Source organism: Parasteatoda tepidariorum, chromosome 9 (assembly GCF_982258835.1).
Source record: "Parasteatoda tepidariorum strain Cologne lab strain chromosome 9, Ptep-v5.0, whole genome shotgun sequence".
In the NCBI taxonomy this organism is placed as follows: Eukaryota; Metazoa; Arthropoda; class Arachnida; order Araneae; family Theridiidae; genus Parasteatoda; species Parasteatoda tepidariorum.
In genome coordinates this window covers 12,645,500-12,665,257 of record NC_141763.1, presented here as the reverse complement: position 1 = coordinate 12,665,257, position 19,758 = coordinate 12,645,500, and the positions used below count along the sequence as shown (strand labels likewise).

At 29.8% G+C, this 19,758-nt stretch overlaps 1 protein-coding gene across 4 annotated transcripts in view; it reads left to right on the top strand.

Annotated features, from left to right (window-relative positions):
- LOC107456677 (VPS9 domain-containing protein 1) overlaps positions 1 to 19,758 on the top strand; it is a 47,471-nt gene that overhangs the window by 27,262 nt on the left and 451 nt on the right. For 3 of the 4 annotated variants that reach the window (XM_087150887.1, XM_087150888.1, XM_087150889.1), the window contains exons 12-17: positions 3,396 to 3,687; positions 5,523 to 5,707; positions 9,461 to 9,524; positions 11,443 to 11,547; positions 15,415 to 15,487; positions 19,650 to 19,727. In XM_087150887.1, coding sequence (XP_087007013.1) covers positions 3,396 to 3,687; positions 5,523 to 5,707; positions 9,461 to 9,524; positions 11,443 to 11,547; positions 15,415 to 15,487; positions 19,650 to 19,712 — 782 coding nt within the window. In that variant the 3' untranslated portion in view covers positions 19,713 to 19,727. Of the gene's footprint in view, positions 1 to 3,395; positions 3,688 to 5,522; positions 5,708 to 9,460; positions 9,525 to 11,442; positions 11,548 to 15,414; positions 15,488 to 19,649; positions 19,728 to 19,758 lie in introns of those variants that run through there. The other variant, XM_087150890.1, reaches the window with a different exon arrangement.

The following is a 19,758-nucleotide window of genomic DNA, read 5'->3' as shown; positions in this document are numbered from 1 at the left end:
TGGTAGCAATTGGGTAAAAAAAACTATTCATATTTAATGAAGTTAATTTTAAGTTCTATCTTAGTCTGATTAAAGTTTAAGTTTAAGCAAGAAAAAAGAGCAATTATACTAAAAAGTTATAAGATTTCAGTGTCTCTTTATATCTACAAAAATTTGTTTTCTGCTTAAATTTGTATATCATGTATAACAATGCAACTGTATTTTTAAAATTTATGCCTGCATCTTAAATTATTTACTGTGTTATAATATTTTTTTTATTAAAAATATTCCATGAAAAAAACCTGTTTAGTGCTATGATGGTTGGAAAATGATGTCTCCATCTTCCTTTATTATAAACCTGTTTATTAATCATATATAGCATGCAACTATATTTGAAAAATTTATCTTTACAGACTATATTTTTTGAATTTCTATCTGATGTAATTTCATTAAAATATTACTTTTTGAAAAAACCCACCTAAAGTTTTCAATAGTATTATGAAATTATAGATTAGAGTTTCTTTTACTTTACAAATATTAAAAACTTAATCATATAAATCATGCAACTCTATTTGACAAATTTATACTTCACAATAAATTATATGAAATTAAATGTTTATCAATAAGTGTTAGTAAAAAAAAAATTTTTGTTGAAAAAACCCACTTATTGTTCTTAGTGGGTTTTTTCAAAGTGGGCCCACTTGGCGAACCCTGGATTATTGCCTTCTCATGTGTAACTCTGTTGCATTTTGCAAGATATTCTGAAATTCAGACTTCATTTTCCACCCTCTGATATCGAACCGAAAAATATCTCGATCATTTTATAACGACTTATATAATCAAGAAAAGAGTTTGTTGTCAGAAACTAGTTATTTTATCTTTGAAAATTATTTTGAATTTTGTTAATGTATATAGTGCTTAAAAATATTTTTGAGTGCTTAAAAAGTACTTAAAAGATGCTTATTTTTTGTTGAAAGATTTTGCTGTATAACCTAGATCTTAATGGTTCATGGGTCTAACTTTAAATCGATGGTGTTTTCTACACCAGAGTGCGCTGCAAGCTCTTGACTGCCTATACTTCCTGGTTACTGTTTTTGGTGTGTTTTGAAGCCTTTTAGCTCACAATGTGATTATGTTTTGGGGCCGTTCAAAAAGTACGTACACAAAAATGGAGAATATTTAACCCCCTCCCCCCCTTCGTACATTACCGTACAGAAGGTCTTACTCCCCCCCCCTTAGAGTACGTACATTTTATTAGACTAACCCCCTTTTTCATAAAAATTGAAATAATTATGTTTTAAATAAAATTAAATATTTTTTAAGGAGTGTGTAGGAAAAAGTCAAATTTAAATTTGGTGTATGCTTATAATGTACGTACTTTGTATAATACCTCCCCCCCTCCCCATCGTACAAAACCGTACAATATAGCAAATCCCCTCCCCCCCCTTCGGGATGTACGTACTTTTTGAACGGGCCCTTTGATACTCTCTTGAGTATCATTTGTTGTATACATGGTAACTGATTTATTATTTGTGTTTAAAAGAAGAATCGTTATAAGACTCGTCATATGAAGAACTGTCATTTCAAGACGTAAGAATTGTCATTTGAAAAAAAAAAATCCATATGAAATGCTTCTTACCTTCTTAACAATGTACCAACTTCAAAATTTATAACTAGATGATAATTTGTAGAATGAACTTAATCTCGCTGCTTGAACACTGTGCTAACAGTAACGTATGATGGTTCATGTCTTGCATCAAGAACAAACTGTAATAAACACGTAAAAAGAGGCCAAATCGGAGCTGCCGAAAAAGCTAGCTCTTTCAAAATCTCGCAATCATATCACCATGTTTAACAATGTATCTTTAAATAACTAAAATAAATTTTTACTTCAAACTCACCAGAATTAGTTCATATCATTAATATCTTATGATATATAGCAGATTTGAGATGAGAAATTGTATTTATTTGTTTCTTTTATTAAAAACAAAATTACCTGTTTGAAAATATTGCCTCGCAGAATAAGTCATAGTAAGCAGTTGTGTACTTTCTAACCGGAAGAAGAGCAAGTCAAGAGCTCAAGTTTGTTGTTGTTTACATTTATATTTTCATATATTACATTATATTACACATTACATTATTATTACATTACATTATTACTACATTACATTATTATTACATTACATTTTTATGTTTACTTTGTTGTTTATACTGAAAACACCACCTATATGCTAATAATTTGAAGCAGACGAAACTTTAAGTTACAAAGTCTGAAACAAAATTATTCTTTCTTTAGATGAACTTGTGTTTTTTCAGGGGTTCTGCTTTCTGACCCTAAAACTGTGAGAGTTGCCAAATTCTAGAAAATATCGGTCTAATTGTTTGGCCAAAAGAGGGGTTGGGTCGCTTAATGTTCATTTTACTTTTAGTGAATTTTTGCCATATCTCAAGATCTTCTTAAGTGAATCAAGAACATTTTTGTACTCTGTTATAAAATTTGTTTAAACAAAGATAATTCCAATGAAAAACTAATTTAAAATAATTATCTATCATTTATTTCATTTAATAGTGGTTGAAAAATATTTGAATTGTAAAATATAAAAAAATTTGCATCATTTTAAAGAATGTTATTTTACATGAGAAATTAAAAAAATTGAATGAAATGGGTTATATAGTTCTTAAGAAATCGTTGTTTCAAGAAACAACTATTTTAAAATTTGATGATTAACTTATACGTGGAAAATACGTTTTTATGTCTAATTTTGTAATTTAAAATATTGTGTTCCTAATTAATTAGCAAATTAGCCCTTTAAACCTTTAAGATTAAGGCATATGTGAAGTTCCAATCACCTGTTCGAAAATTATTCAGGTTTTTTTTTTCATTAATTATAAATTTTATGTTTTTAATTTTATTATTAATTTTAAATTTTATTATTAATTTTATAATTCTGTGCAAAAAGTTTTCAATTTGTTTAAAAAACTCATGAGATTTCGCGAAAAACGCAAAAAGTAAGATTAACATTAAGGGGTCCAAACTTTGGAACTTTCTCCTCACAAAAATCTGAGATATTGAGAGAATACTGTAACTCATACCCTCCAACTTATGAGGATTTTGAAAATAATTCTTTCTAGTGGTAGTGAACCAAAGTAGAAATTTTTAAAGCAAATGGATCTCTCATAAAACTTTTATCAGAACTTAAGAATCTAGCCATATGGCCTGCACTTTTATGAGTAATAGTGGACAAGTTACGCTAAAATTAATTTTTTTTAAATATTAAGACATTAATTTTGCTACCGTCTGAAAAGAAGATTTCTGAAACTACGGAAATTCCGTAGCAGTTGGAGGGTATGCCGTAACTAGTAGTTATATTTCTTTTAAAAATTAAAATATTTATTTCTTTTAAATATATTTACAGGTGTGGACTTAAATGCTGAGGGAAATTTATTGCATGTTGAAGACTATCCAGATGAATTGGTCTTTTGCAAAGATTCGGAAAAAACTGGCATTGCCAAGCATAATTTAGTAACTCTCCAGAAAGCTTTAGTGTCCATTTCTTCAGAAATTATGTACACGATAAGCTGTGTTGCTGACATATTTTATTTGGCTTACAAATCTCTCCTCCCTTTGGACTCAGAAGAAATTTGCTTGAGCTTCGTAGAACAATTTATTTTGAAGTCTGTTTGGTCTAATTTAATAGTTTTATATAGGTATGTAGTTCTTTTTCTCTCCTTAATGCTGTTACCTACTAATGTTAAAGTATGAAAAAAAACTGTACATTGATGTAATGACAAACATGGTAAAATTACTTTTTAAACTTTGGTAAAATGTATAGTTTATTACTACAGGTAACTCAAATAGTGTCTTCTTATTTCTTATCTTTTTCAAAAGCAAAATTGCATGTCAGAATCATATGTTGTTCCAATTTCACCAGTTACATAATCATTTATTTTTCATAAATATTTTTAACTAGTAAAACTTATTCATAGTTTTGGAATTTTAAACTCAATTTTTTAAAATATTAAAATCATTATTTCTTTAAATATTAAACATATTAGATATGAAATCGTAGAAAATATTAGTAGTTTAAGTAAAATTATTAAAACATTTTTAATTTAAATTTCTAATTCTTATTTATTTATTCTTAATGTCATTGAACTTTAAAGTATGTAGTGAAATTAAAATTTTACACTAAAACTTTTTGGGTATTGTGTAATATTCTTAATATCTACAAATATTTGAATAAGGTATGAATATTTGAGGAAATTTTCAAAACAGAATTAAAGCCATGTTAGTTTTTGATTCATAAAAATCTGCAAAATTTTAAAAATTTTACTTAAAAAAACTCAAGGAACTTGGCTTCGTCTAAAGAGGGGACACCTTGAAAATTTTTACAAAAAAAATAAATTTGATTTTATCGAAGGTTAAGTTTGAAATAATGTATTATAAAGTAAGTATTACATGGGGAGTAGCATGTTTAAAAAGTGCTTAAAGATGCTTATTTTCAATTTACATGATTTAAAAGCCTTTAAAGGTGCTTTTTTCATTGGGTGTTTTTAAAAAGTGCTTAATTTTCCCTTTTCAAAAATGAGATTTTTTTTCTTTAACATATCGATTTTCGCCACGGATTATGCAAAAGCGTGCTTTTTATATTGTTCTATTCAACGTCTTCGCAATTAATTTCGGCGTACCGTCGATCCATAGCGTAGGAAAGCGCCCATCATTTTACATGTTTGATGAAAAACTTGGGAGTCCATACGTGTGTCTACTGAGCTGGGTTCGGTGAGATTCTTGCTCTCTCATGTGCAACTCTGCTGCATTTTGCAAGATATTCTCAATTTCAGGCTTCATTTTATACCCTCTGATATTGAACCGAAGAATTTCTCGATCATTTTATAACGGTTAATATAATCAAGTAAAATAGTTCTTTGTTAGAAACTAGTTATTTTATCGTGATTATGTGAAGTCTTTTATTTTATTTTATAACCGTCGTGGAACAGCCGACCCAATTTTATGGGTTTACGACTACTAATGTTCAACTCCATAGCCTTGTAATTTTGAACCCAATCCAGAAGACAAGGGAACTCCTGGATTGAGTATTGGGAGAAATTTGCCTTCGTGGAGAACTTTTTGATGTAGCTAACACGAATTAGCGTTACATGGAGAGGAGGACCATGAGAATCTCCCACGGTTAGCCTGACGGCAAGGGGACTCTAACCCAAGATCCATTTGCCACTGAGGATATTTCACGTCAGCACTGTGGTCGGCATGCGGAATTCGTATCGACTGAGATTCGAACCCGGTTTGCCTCATTGGAAGGCAAGGGCTCTATCCCCTGAGCCATTGCGGCTCATGTGAAGTCTTTGAAAATTATTTTGCATTTTCTTAATGTATATAGTGCTTAAAAAGTACTTAAAAGGTACTTATTTATTGGGGAAAGATTTAGCTTTGCACACTGTATTTGGTATAACGAAACCTATCAAAATTCTTTTTTTTTTTTTTTAAACTGTTCTTTAAAAAGGTATTTGTTTATTCATTTTTTTAGAATTGAAAATATCATTGCTGAATACAAAATTGCGGAAGCTATGAGAATGTTTCAAAATTCTGTACCATCTGAGTTTGGAATTACTACTCAAAGTAACACTGTTCTTGGAATTAGTGAGCAATGTATATCTATTTTAAAATCTTTACCTGAAACTGAGTCTTTGGTGGAGAAATTAAAAATTTTGGGTTAGTTAAATGTATTTTTTTTATGCTATCTAAGTGGTACTCATTTTTTTTAAATCTTTATATACTTTTCTGCATATACAGTGTGATGCAAAAATATGTATAAATGCTATCTAGCACATATGTAACTTCTTCTATCTGCATTGGTTAATAAAATAAATTGCAACTAGCTTTTTCGAGTTTTGATTTTTTTTTTGGATAGTTGGAATTATATTTAGAGAGTTGGAATACTTAACTCTAAACATACCAACCAGGGTTAGGGTTTTGGAAATCCTAAACTGGTTTTGGACTCGTGGGTTTTACTGTCCTAAACTGGCTGAAACTGACTTAAAGTGTCCAAAACCTTGAACTTTGTAAATGATAAATATTCTATAGGTGTAACCAATGCACACATAATAACTACATATGTCAATAAATATTTGATATTTTTTATACAATTTAGTTTTACTTTTTAAAGGAAAATAATATAATGCGAAAAGATTTATAACTTTTGAAGCACTACAATTCATTGAACAACAAAAGTGAATACCTTATCCTCTAAAAATGAATAAGTGTGCTTTCAATATTGAAAAATTATGTTTCTGCATAAGGAAAAATAATGCAATATTACAAATAATAATAAGCATTTTTAATAAACCAAAAACTTGTTCTTGTTCGAAAATTAATCTTTTATTTTTCGCAGTATTTTTTTTTAATTGTGACATAATTTGAATTAACAGTTTAAGACAGTTTTGAGCAAGACGGTTTAAACCATGGATTAAACCATTCTGTCGTAAACCCTGCCAATTCTGATACCAACACTTAGTATTTACCTATTTCTACCATAGCCGGTCAAATGACCGAACTTTATGTTTGTTGATTGAATGTATGAAGTATGGATGTTAGGAAGGAAATATAATAAATTTTTTTTTATAATTAAGCAAAATTGTATATTGCCAATTCTTATGTATTACAAACACAAAGAATAAGAATTTTTAATTCATTGCTCAATGCATTTTTTACATATACAGAGTGTTTCCTTTGTACAATTTCGGCAAATATATTTCTTTTAATTATTATTATTTCTATAATTCTTATAATTTTTCTAATAATTTTAAGAATATATAATTCTTATGAGAATTATAATTCTTATAATTATTCTCATAATTAATATTATTTCTTCTAAGAACTTGTGCTGTCTTGATAGTTTCGACATTTTTCTGGGTTAAAACTAATGGTTAGTTAGAAATGAAGTAAAGCTATCAAAATAAAATAAAATAAAAACTACTAATATACCCAAACATTTAAATTTGTCACTTTTTCTGACGCAAAAATGCCAAATTTTAATTTAATATTAAATAAATTTTGGTTACTTTCTTGAAATTTGAAGTCACAGTTATTCTGATTGAACTAACTACGCAACAGTCTTTGCAGAAATGTGCAACTAATCGAATAACTAACGAATAAATAACGTTGAACACGCATTACATCGCCTTATAAAGCAATAAATTGTTCTCCTGGTCAAATGACCGGTTGTGGTAGAAATAGGTATACGACAAGTATTATTCGAAACAAACAAAATATTAAAAAAATAATAATAATAAAATATTTACTGAATATTATTGTAAGAAAAAGTCATGAAGTCAAATATGCAAAAACGATAAGATGATAAGCGCATTTTTGATGCAAAAGTTCTTAAACGGTCATTTGACCATTTATGGTATGTTTAGTGTTAAACAACTTTCTATTGGTTTTGCCAAATAGATTATTTCAAGCTGTTAATTAAAATGGTGGATCATGTAATTATTAACTATATGCTTTTGTTGAAAATTGTAGACCTAAAAATTTTTTTTATGAAAAGTATGTGTAGTTTTGTATCAGTCCTTTTCGCAATAATGTATTATTTCGTGACTTATCCATTTTAATAGTTTCAAATTATCTCTTTGAATATCTTTCCTTAAATAAAATTAAATATTTTCATAAAGATCACGGAATTGGTAGGGTAGATATACATCAAACTGTATTTCAATATAACAAACTTCTGCTACTTCTTTGGAAATCCAACCAGTGCGATATTGTATTAATTTGAATATACTTTCAAACATAATTTATGGACAATACTAAATTTGAACTATTTTGTAACTGTCCGTACATCAAGAGACTTAATTTTTTTATTATTTTAAGATCTTAAAACACTTTTTCCCGTTTCTTGCTTTGAAAAAGCATTTTTAGTGAATGAAAACCTTTTTAAATAAATGCTTTTGATTATTTGTATTGTTGCTAAGGTTTGTGTTTTTTTTATTTTTTTTATAAATTCATTCTTAATTTAAAACTTTAAACTAATTTTTAATTATTGTCTAAAAACTCGTTGATGTAAAAAATTTTAGTTTTAGTTTAAGTGCTATAAATTTTCTTCAATTAAAATATTTAATTTGAATTTAGGTTACTCAATGAATTATTCATGTTCCTTTTTTTTTTTTTTTTTTTTTTTTGCTTTTATTCTATGAGTGTTGCAGTTTTTTTTAATTGTTAGAATTTATTTTTAAATGAATTTAATTTATGTATTATGTGATGTGTTACTTGATTGATAAAAAGATTTAATGCTTAGAACACTAATGTTTAGATAAAAGTAGTAGCCATCAGCATGTAAGCATGCTGCCACACCTGTGCAAGTGGCCCTTGACTCAAGAAGGTTGTGTGCCACTAATACTAATACATAATACACGTTTTTTTTCTTTGACCCACTACGAAGATTAATAATCCCAATTATTACATTCTTTGAAAACAATCTTCATGAATTTAAGATTTATTTGCATTGGGATTGCGAACTAATTTCAAATTTATAAAGATTAACTCAGTTAATCTTGCGATTAACTCAGTTAATCTTGCTACTAGGGTTTCAACTAATTTCAACTTTTTAATTTAATTGATGCTTTCTTTTATTTAACACTTCCCTTACCAATTATTTTGAAGAAAAAAAAATGCAAAAAATGAACATCTTTTTTTTATTTTATTAATAAATACAAGGAACTAAAACAAAACATAATACACAAGTTTTAAGTTGAAATTTGAATTTCTTTTATGTGTAAGAAACCTTTAATTTAATGTCAGTTTACTATCCTGAGTTATTTTGGGGCAAATGAAAGAAGTTAAATATTAGTCTTTGTATGATAGTTCTTAAAACGAGGGACAACACAAACTGATACTTTTCAAACGTTAGTGAAGGAATACGCCATTTTTTTTTACTCTTATTGTTATGTAAATTCAGCAACCATCCTATATACAATCGCAGAAAACATGCTTGCAGTCCCACAGTTAAACATCAAAACTCCCAAATAAAACTTGGCAAACTTCCAATCACAATATATTATGGTTTTTACTTCCGACCCAGTAAAAACGTGATAGAACAAAATGTACTGACAAATTCTGCAAAGCCCACATTTTCTCGGGATGATAAATATTTGCAATATATACATATCCGAGATAACTCGGGATAATCAGAGACTGACTTTTTTAAAATTAGTTGTTGCTTTCTTCAAAAATGTTGAAAATTAAAAGATAAATGTCTAAAAATGACAAAAATCTGAAAAAAATTCATTTTTGGGGCCCAACTTTGTTAAATGGTACAGATTTTGAATGTCCGATTAGTAAATCAGTTCTCTAGAGAGAGATTTTGTTATGGACATTCTGCTGTATCATTTCTTTTACTTGATTGTTTTATTCTCAAACTAAATGTGTACCATTTTTTTGTTTAATTCCGAAATATTTTCTTTGCAGTTCAAGTATCTCAGATCATCTGTGGTTCACCTTCTCATGGCAGAACAAATCAAAAAACAAGAATGTATGTATACATTATCTTTAAAAAGGCAATTATTACTAAAATCATTTTTTCCCCTACTCTCTTTATCATTTTATGCTGATCAGCTTATTTATATAACAAATGTTTTGCTTTTAATGTTATATTGAAAGACTTGGTAAATATTAACATGGTTTGTTCAGTAACAGAATAAAATTGCCTTTGTGGATAGTTATTGAAGAAACTTTTCCTTAATAATTAAAATTCTCTAATAGTTAGCCTAACCTCATTGCTTTTAAGAATAATTGTATAAGTGAAACTATACCTTAAACAGTTCCACAATCCTTTTTTTAAAAAAAATTTTCTTTCGATTATTTAAATGACTATTCATTTCATATTTGTGTCAGTTTGTGTAGAATTACTTCCTCATTGAATAAGAAAGGGGGAAACTGCAACAAGGGGGATTGTTTTTAAGAGTTGAAACCATAAAAGAAATTGAAACTTTCTTTCTGTAGATGTTGAAGTTATCACGCTGTTTTCCAACTGTTAAAAGATTTCAAGATTGCCACTTCACAGGGAGAATAGGAAAAACCTGGAAAATATGGGGAATTTAAAAATCATCTAAAATAACAGGGAGTTTTGAGTTTTCCTTTATAAACTGGAAAAACACTGGGAATTTTGTCTGACTCTGTGGAGTCTGATTTTCTTGCAACTAATGAAAAGAATTGAAGATCGGAGATAAATCGGAAGTCATTATGGAGAAATCTTCAGAGGAAGGCATTGGCCCACATTGGTCTGTCTGGCCAACTATGATGATGCAACTAGTTAGCATCTCAATTTTTTTTAAAGAAATATGCATAGTTGAAAAACGCTTTATTTTATGTGCATTAAGTTTTTGGGATGATAAAAATGTGTTTAAGTTTGTTAAAAAAGTATTAGCATATGTTAAAAGTGCTATATTTTACGTATGTGAAATTTTTTTAGTTCGATTTTAAACAGCATGACAGCCTGCTTGCTATTAAGACGGTCCTGCCAATAGCTAAGTGAAAACTATTCAGTTGTTTGCAAAACACCATCTTATGTTTGTCGTCACAATTATCCCTCGTAGTTTATCCATTGCCGTTTTCTATCCATTGTAATATACTGTGGATCCACAGCATGAAATGTGTCAATCCACTGACGTAACTGGCCTATTCGCACCTTATTTTTTTGGGGGGGGGACTATCTATATTTACCTCTTGAGGTAACTGTGCAACACATCACTGGAGGGCACAATTGACAACTGAAACATCAAGTCTTTTTATTATTTGCATTTCTTAACAAGTAATAAAAAATTTTTTTAAAGTCGATTCCTACTTAGATCGACAAAGAAATTTTTTAATTTAGTTGCTTTTTTTTTAAATAATTACAATTTTTCTCCCATATAAAACTAAAATTAATTTATTAAATTTAATGAATGAATTAATATTTGAAAAAACTGTATCAACATCAAGTGTCATCCACTCACTGCAAGTTTTAAAAAAAATTGTTTGAACTCAAGTGTATGAATGAAAAGTATTTTCTTAATGATTGAAACTTTGAAGAAGATATAGGGAGAGTGTGAACTAATTGTAGGAATTCAAACAGTTTAAGAAATAATTTACTTTTTGTTTCAATTAGAATTTTGTAGTGTAGATATTATGTTATTTATATGGAAAAAACTTACTAAAAGGAAGTACTGTGGCAATATAGCTCATAAATTTTAAAATTAATTACCTTTACACTCATTTGACAAAATTTTTTTTTTATAGAAGTTAAATATAAATATTAAAGAACATAATAACTAAGCAAGCCTTGACTTCCAGGGTTTATTTATGAAAATGGATTTTAAAATGATCATTACCGTCCAAATACTTTGTGATGGTAGATCCATTAGTTTGATGTATATTTTAAAATGCAATTACAAAAGATATGTTCTCTCTAGTGGAGCTGATGAATTTATGCCAATACTGAGCTTTATTCTTGTAAAGTCTAAACTACCTCGTATGTCGTCTGAATGTTATGCAATTGAACAATTGTTTGATGTTAAGTAAGTTATTATTTTTTTTAAATTGTTCTGTAGTATCTTTAATGCAGTGAAACTTCTCTGTAGCGACCACTCTACGTTCCACTGTAAAATGGTCGTTGATGGAGATGGGTCGTCCTTAGAAATTGCTTCCATTGACTTTGAAATTATTGTCCAAGTGTACCTTGGACAATGATTTAGGGTACCTGCGCACCTGGAAAGTCATGGAAAATCATGGAAAGTCATGAAATTCTGTATTAAACAAAACTTGTCTTGAAATGTCATGATTTAAGCCAGGGATGGCGAACCAATGGCACGCATGCCATTTATGGCACGCGACACAATATTTTGGGCACTCCACCGATCACAATTGTTGTTACACTATCACATATTATTACAGAAATGTTATTATGCTATGAAGTATATGTAACAATTAAATTAAAATTCACAAAAAACAAACAAAATAATAAGCAATTATTAATAAAAAAATTAAAAATTAATGCGAAAAAACAATTATTAACAGTAAAAAACAAGTTAACAATAAATAACTAGCAAAAAAAAATCAACAATCCTGCTTAAACTAACATCTTACAACTTAATATAAGTTATTGGTCACCTAATCTGCAACAACAGAAGTCACACTGATGTTACTTTAAGTAGAATTACTTGTATAACTGAGACATTGCAAAATGTATTTTTTTCTATGTAAATAAAAAGTTTTGAGTTCATAGTATTTAGTACTAGTATTCTTTTCCCAATAATCACGAAGTCAAAATTATTTGACGGCACGTCTATGACCTCATTAAGCAATTTTTTTAGAGAAAATGGCACTTTGGTGTATAAAGGTTCGCCACCCCTGATTTAAGCTATTTTAAAAAAAATCATGGAAAGTCATGAATTGAGGTCTCCAAAAAATCTTATTTTTAAAATGGAATTTGAATCCCCCCCCCCCCAATTTCATGGTAATCTGAATTTGTAACAAAATCCCCTCACAGTCATATTTCATTAAAATATAAAATGTTTTTATCATGTTCTTTAAAAATTATGATGTTTTTTTCAAAAAAATGAACGAAAAAACATAATTTCTGAAGCAAATTATCTTTTAAACTTCTGTGATTTCAGAATTGTTGTTATTATTTTTTTTATTTTTTATTTTATCAATTTCAAATTCTAGTTGAAGCAAGCCAGCCAGTCATTGGCACATTTTTTTGATTCCGAAATGAGAACAGAAAAATCAGGAATATTTCTTTCCTTTCGGATGAATGAGAAAAGTAATTTTAGAATATATTTCTGCAGAAAAAGAGAAAAAAATTATTTGCTTTTGTATTTTTTCAGCTATTTTAGTGCTTCAACTCTTTCTTTACACTGTTTTTTTAAATTTAAAATCTATAAATATATGAAGATGTAGAGTATAACAGTTTTGGTTATACCTATCATTTCAATGAATGTTATTACAGTAAAACTTGTGTAAGTTGACTACTTGTGGTGCATTGTTTTAGTGGTCAACTTAGACAAGTGGCCAACTTATAGAGGGGGTGGGTCATTGTTTACTTTTTCGCTGCTATAAATTAAATTTTTTTTTTTTACTTGACTTAAAAAATTTATTCAGAAAATATGCAAATGAATATCTTAAGAAATGCGTTTAAACCTGAATGAACTTCAATTTGATACATATAATTCTAATATTTAACTAATTTTTAAAAAAAAAATTATTTCGTTAGTTATGCATGTGAAGCGTTTAATAAATATAATTTCTTAAAATATCAGAACACAAGAACATGTAATTTGAAAACTTTAACAAAATAAAATTATTTGAACACTTTAAAATTTATTTACTACCCTAAAATATCAAAGACCATAAATAAAGGATCGAAGCATATTTCAGAGCATTCATTTATTCAAATGCTCACTATTGTGACTGGAAGAGCAATTTTTCAACTAACATACCTGTTTTCAATGAACGGATGAAAGAAATGGTCAAAAGCTGACCCCTTACAGTTTCCCCTGATGGTCAACTCACAAAAGGGTTTAGATTAGCTTTTTACACTATTTCACCAAACAAGTTAAATTTTAACACACATTGCTAACATGACAGAAAATTTTCTGAAATTTTTTTTTTCTGGTCAACTTATGAGGGTTTTAGAATAGAATTCCATAATACTCCTAGACAAAATTGACTTATTTCAGTGGTCAACATACAAGATAGACAGGTGGTCAAGTTACAAAGGTTTTGCTTCTTTATATTATATAGGAAAAATTCCGTTCTTGATAATTGAGGTCAACTTATGCAGGTGCCCAACTTACAAGGGTGGTCAACTTGGCAGGTTTCACTGTATAATGCTTTTTTAAATTTATTGTTGTGTTTTTGTTAGAGTAAATAGCAACTTTGTTAAGTCATTAAAAAATTTTGGAATTGGTCATGTAAAGTTATGGATTTGAAAATGCCAAATGTAGCAGATACCCTGTACATGATTTTTTGCAAACAATTTTAATATTAGTCAGTGTCATTTTCTTGGTGTGGAAATGCCACTTTTGTTGGCCTCATGAAAAGACGGATCAATGAATAAAATGTAGCGTCTATAAAAATGATCCCAACTGATACAATTATGTGTAAAAACAAGTTTACCTATTATGAATGATAAAGCTATTTTAAGCAAATAAACAATTATGTTTTTTGTTTAAGTTTAAATTTAATTTCATATCATAAATATTCTTTAGCTTTAAAAGATGAGATGAGGTTTGAGATACTTGTTTTTTCTAAAATAATTTTTTTTCTAACATAATTTCAAACTCTAAAAGTAAATCATTGATAGCATCGTCTTTAGTTACCTCTAACTGCGAAATTAGGTTGTATCATCAAAAATAGCTCTCTAAATAAGATAGCTCTTTAATCTAAATAGCTCTTTTCTGAATAGCTCTCATCTAAATAGCTCTTTTCTGAAATTGTTGTGGCAAGTTTGGTAAAAATATTATTGCGAGTAAATTTATAAATTTTGTTTCACTTTCTCTTTCCGGTAAATAAATTTTTTATTTTAACTAATTAAATATATTAAACTACACGAAATTTAATTGGAAATCCTTCAAAAATGCATATTTTTTTTACAATTTAAGAACCAAAACGAAAATAAAACATAAACATTATAAAGAAAAAAATGTTAAAGCTAGTGTCAGCTGACAAAAAACTGCACCAAAATTTTTTTTAGCCTGCCAGCTAAAAAAAACTGTTTCAAGTTTTACTATTTCATTCACCATTCAAAAACTTATAGTCAAAATGATGTAAGTTTACTTACTATGAAATAGGCAGTAATTAAAAATTAAATAAAGGATCGTTAAGATAAAATAATATTAAATAAGGTTAAAAGTAAGATTCAGAAAATATGAAATGAATAAAATAGGGAAAAAATTGAATTTGCAAATCTAGAAAATAAAGCAACAAAATTTTAGATTTTTAAAATTAAATAAAATGGAAAGTTAAAGTAGTTCTCATAGTAGATCGAGTGGTAATTTAGTACATGATCATATTTAATATTTTAAGATCAATTTACAAGAATAATCACTTCCAAAATAAAAATTAAAAGTAAGTATCTAAAATTAGAGAGAGAAAAAAAAAGAAAGATGCAGAATGTGTTCTACCATCTACATTAATGTTAAATTTCATATCTGTAAGACTTATTCGTTGCTTACAATGGATAAAGACAGTATGTTTCATATTTTATCATGTTTATAAATGTCCTAAATTCTAATTCTTTTTTTAATTATATTTGCATAAAAAATTGTTCATAATTCATAAATTATAGTTCAGTATATCTGTTATCTAATTTATCTGCTATCTAATTTATCTGTATAACTTAATCTGTTATCAATTTTGTATATCTGTTATCTAATTTTTAGATTTATGTTTGGAGAAGAAGGATATGCGTTATCATCATTTCTGACTGCATTCAAGTATATTGAAATGAAAAAAGTAATTTATTTCCTGTATTTTAATTTTTTTTCCTTGTAACATACTTTTAATTTTAGCCTAATATAGTGATGTCTAATATACTATTATGACGCCCGGTGGGTGAGCGGTAGCGCTTTGCGCTGTCGTGCCACAAGTCCCTGGTTCGATCCTCCGGCCGGGCAAGGTTGACTCAGCCTTTTATCCCTGCGGTGGGTCGATAAATGAGTACCAAGCATGCTTGGGAACTAAACATTGGGGGTGCCGCGTTCCGCTGACCACCTGATCGGAACGTCTGCTCCTACACCCCAGAGCCCAAGGTCAAGAAAACTGAGATGGGCACAGTAGGCCTTGGCCCTCTATGGGCTGTTGCGCCACTGAGTTTAGTTTTAGTTTAATATACTATTATATTATTATTTAATATTTTAGCCTAATATACTATTAGTCCTATCAAAGTCAAATTTAAGTTGGAGAATAAGCAAACAGATTTCTTTTATTATTTTTACATATACAGAGATGATTGTGCACCGGAAAATTCCGGATTTTTCGCTAACCGCGATCCGGAAATCCAAGGTGCAGAAGTTTCAAGAAATCATGGATCACATTTATGTATAAAATTCTTGTATATTTTATTTAAAAACTTTAGAACTAGAATTTATACTTAGCATCTCTTTCATTTGTAAATATTTTTTTCTAGTAGAATAATAAATGTGATTAGACATAAAAGTAAACTTATACATAATTATTAATTTAAATTATGCTGCACGTAATTTATTTGGAATTTCATGTTGTGAATCAATGATTTAAATTTATAAAAACATTAATTTTTTGAAGTGCGTCATTAATGATTTTACTGAAGAAATTTTCAGGATTTTTGAGTTGGGCTCACAATCACCCCTGCAAATATGCATCTGTACATTACATATTTTTGATTTGCTGCAAATCTACGTTAAATATATCGATTTATTTCATAATTTTACCAGACCTGTCATTCTGAAGAGGTGGATTACAATCCTCAGTGCGACTTGAAGCCTTTGCAGCTTTTTCCATACATACCAGCTTGTCTGGAAAGTAGAAGTAGCCTGTGCGCAATTGTGTGTATTTGCACAATCAGACATTTGGTCACGAAATTGTGGAGCTCATATCTTCATGAGCCCTCAGGCCTACAACGAACTGTTGCAGGAATACTTTATTTTATTATTTTTAATTATATTACAAATGGGGCCAAGCCTGCCAGTCGACAGAGCGCTGCACTCTTGTTCGTGATAGCGGGAGTTCGAACCCAGCCGGCTGAAGGCTTCGCCTGTAGTAAATGGTGACAGGTGCGCATTAGACCTGTCGGGTCACAAAGTCCTCCATGTTCCCATAACAAATTAAACCTCTGGGGGTGCTGAATTAAGGATTGATTGTTCTCCGGTTTTGGTCAAAATTACGATCTGTGATTGAACGAATGGATGTATAAATGGGTCCAACCCATAAACGGGTGTCACGTATGGGTGCAACAAAAGTCAAATTCTCGGCTATAGAAGGTGAAACTGGAAAAAAAGAGCAATCCCACCCCTTGCTTAAGTGGCTTATGACAACAAAATCTTACTATTTATAATTTTATTGAACTATCGGTTCCCAACCGGTAGTCCTATAAACTTTCATAAGGGTCTATGAATATTACTATTTATAATTTTATTGAACTATCGGTTCCCAACCGGTAGTCCTATAAACTTTCATAAGGGTCTATGAATATTACTATTTATAATTTTATTGAACTATCGGTTCCCAACCGGTAGTCCTATAAACTTTCATAAGGGTCTATGAATATTACTATTTATAATTTTATTGAACTATCGGTTCCCAACCGGTAGTCCTATAAACTTTCATAAGGGTCTATGAATATTACTATTTATAATTTTATTGAACTATCGGTTCCCAACCGGTAGTCCTATAAACTTTCAGAAGGGTCTATGAATATTACTATTTATAATTTTATTGAACTATCGGTTCCCAACCGGTAGTCCTATAAACTTTCATAAAGGGGTTTATGAAAATAATATTTAAATAGCAGTGTTTTATAAAGGGTTGATATTTCTTAATATACGTGTTTGATGGAATTAAATTCGGGGTACATCGCTATCATTGAATTGAGGTATTTGCCCATCACCTGAGCCCTGTGTGGGCAGGCATTATTAATAACATGGTTCGTAGCATTTTTAAAAAGTGCTTAAAGATGCTTATTTTTGATTTTCGTTTTTTAAAAGCCCTTGGCAGGTGCTTTTTTTCATTGGATGGTTTTAAAAAGTGCTTGATTTTCCCTTTCCGGAAAAGAAATTTTTTTTGCTAGTCGATTTTCGCCACATATTATGCAAAAGCGTGCTTTTGGCATTGTTCTATTCAACGTTTTTACAATTAATTTGACCACAATCCAATCCGGCGTACCATTTATCCATAGCTGATGAAAGCGCCATTCATTTTACATCTTTGATGAAATACTTGCGAGTCCACGTGTGCATCTACTGAGCTGAGTTTGGTGAGATTCTAGCACTCTCATGTGCACCTCTGCTGTATTTTACAAGATATTCTCAATTTCAGGCTTAATTTTCCACCCTCTGATATCGATCCGAAAAATCTCTCTATCTTGGCTAATGTGATCAAGAAAAGAGTTCTTTGTCAGGAACTAGTTATTTAATCATGATCATGTGAAGTCTTTGAAAACTATTTTGCATTTTGTTAATGTGTATAGTGCTTAAAATTTTTTTTGAGTGCTTAAAGGGTGCTTATTTTCTGTTGAAAAATTTGGCTATGCACCCTTAATAAGGATGAAATTTAGTCCATATGCTCTGCAGAAAGATCTCATCCCTTGCCTGTCAAGAATACTCACCTCTGTTGAAGAATGTTGATATACCCGCTTGCCCAAATCATCAGACCACTTTAACAATAGCGGCCCTTTTTAACAATGTTACAAAGCTGATACCAACTCACAGGCTCTCTGCAGATCAGAACATGCCTTGAGTCACAGACTGAATCACGACTCATCACTGAAGAGAACTCGCTCCCAATCATCCTCTGTACAATAATCAAGGATTTTTTTAAAAGCATTCAAGAGCATTTTTTTTAAAGCGTTCAAAATTAATCTAAATTGCAATTTTCAAGAGAATATCAATTAGCTCTTAGCAAGAATAAATTATTCCAATTAAGAGTTAAATGATATTTTGAAACTAGCAGTAGAGAGCCGCGATGACTCAGGGGATAGAGCGGTCGCCTTCCAATGAGGTGAACAGGGGTGCGATCCCGGCGATGGCTGGTTGATGCGAATTTCACATCCGACTTGCACTGACCACAGTGCTGATGTGAAATATCCTCAGTGGTAGGCGGATCATGGGTTAGAGTCCCCTTGCCATCAGGCTAACCGTGGGAGGTTCTCGTGGTCTTCATCTCCATGTAATGCTAATGCAGGGTAGCTCCACAAAAAGTCCTCCACGAAGGCAAATTTCTCCCAATGCTTGATCCAGGAGTTCCTTTGTCTTCTGGATTGGGTTCAAAATGACAAGGTTACGGAGTTGAGCATTAGTAATCGTAAACCCATAAAATTGGGTAGGCTGTTCAACGACGGTTATAAAAAAACTAACAATGGAAGGGCCAGGATAGCTTGGTTGGTAGGGCACTGGTCCCATGGCCAAGAGTTCGTGGGTTCCCAGCCAGGCGAAGGCTCCTCGTGTAGTAAATGGTGACTGATGCACATTAAATCTGTCGAGTCACAAAGTCCTTCATGTTCATATAACAAATCATACTGATCCAGGAGTTTCCTTGTCTTCTAGATTAGTTCAAACTTACAAGGCTACAGCATTTAATATTAGCATTCGTAAACCCAAAATTGGGTCGGCTGTTCAACGACTGTTATGAAATAGAAAGTTAACTGTAGAATATTATAATGCAAAGTGTAATTGCTGAATTTTTTTATGAAAAAAAATTTCATTTAATTCATATTTTATTTAGTATAATTTCTTTAAATTTTAATTTTTTAATTCAATGTTTAAGTTTGAAAACTTGTTTTTAAAGTTACGTTACCATGCTTTTTTCCACAACTTTGGCAAGTCTAAAATGTTAAGTAAATTTAAGTGATTTGTGTGTTTTTCAAAGTAGATAATATCAATCATATAATTGACATCAATTTTTCTGTTGATTGTATTTTTAGCTGATTGATGGAGGTTTAGCTGATTGTCGGCTGTTCAACGACTGTTATGAAATAGAAAGTTAACTGTAGAATATTATAATGCAAAGTGTAATTGCTGAATTTTTTTATG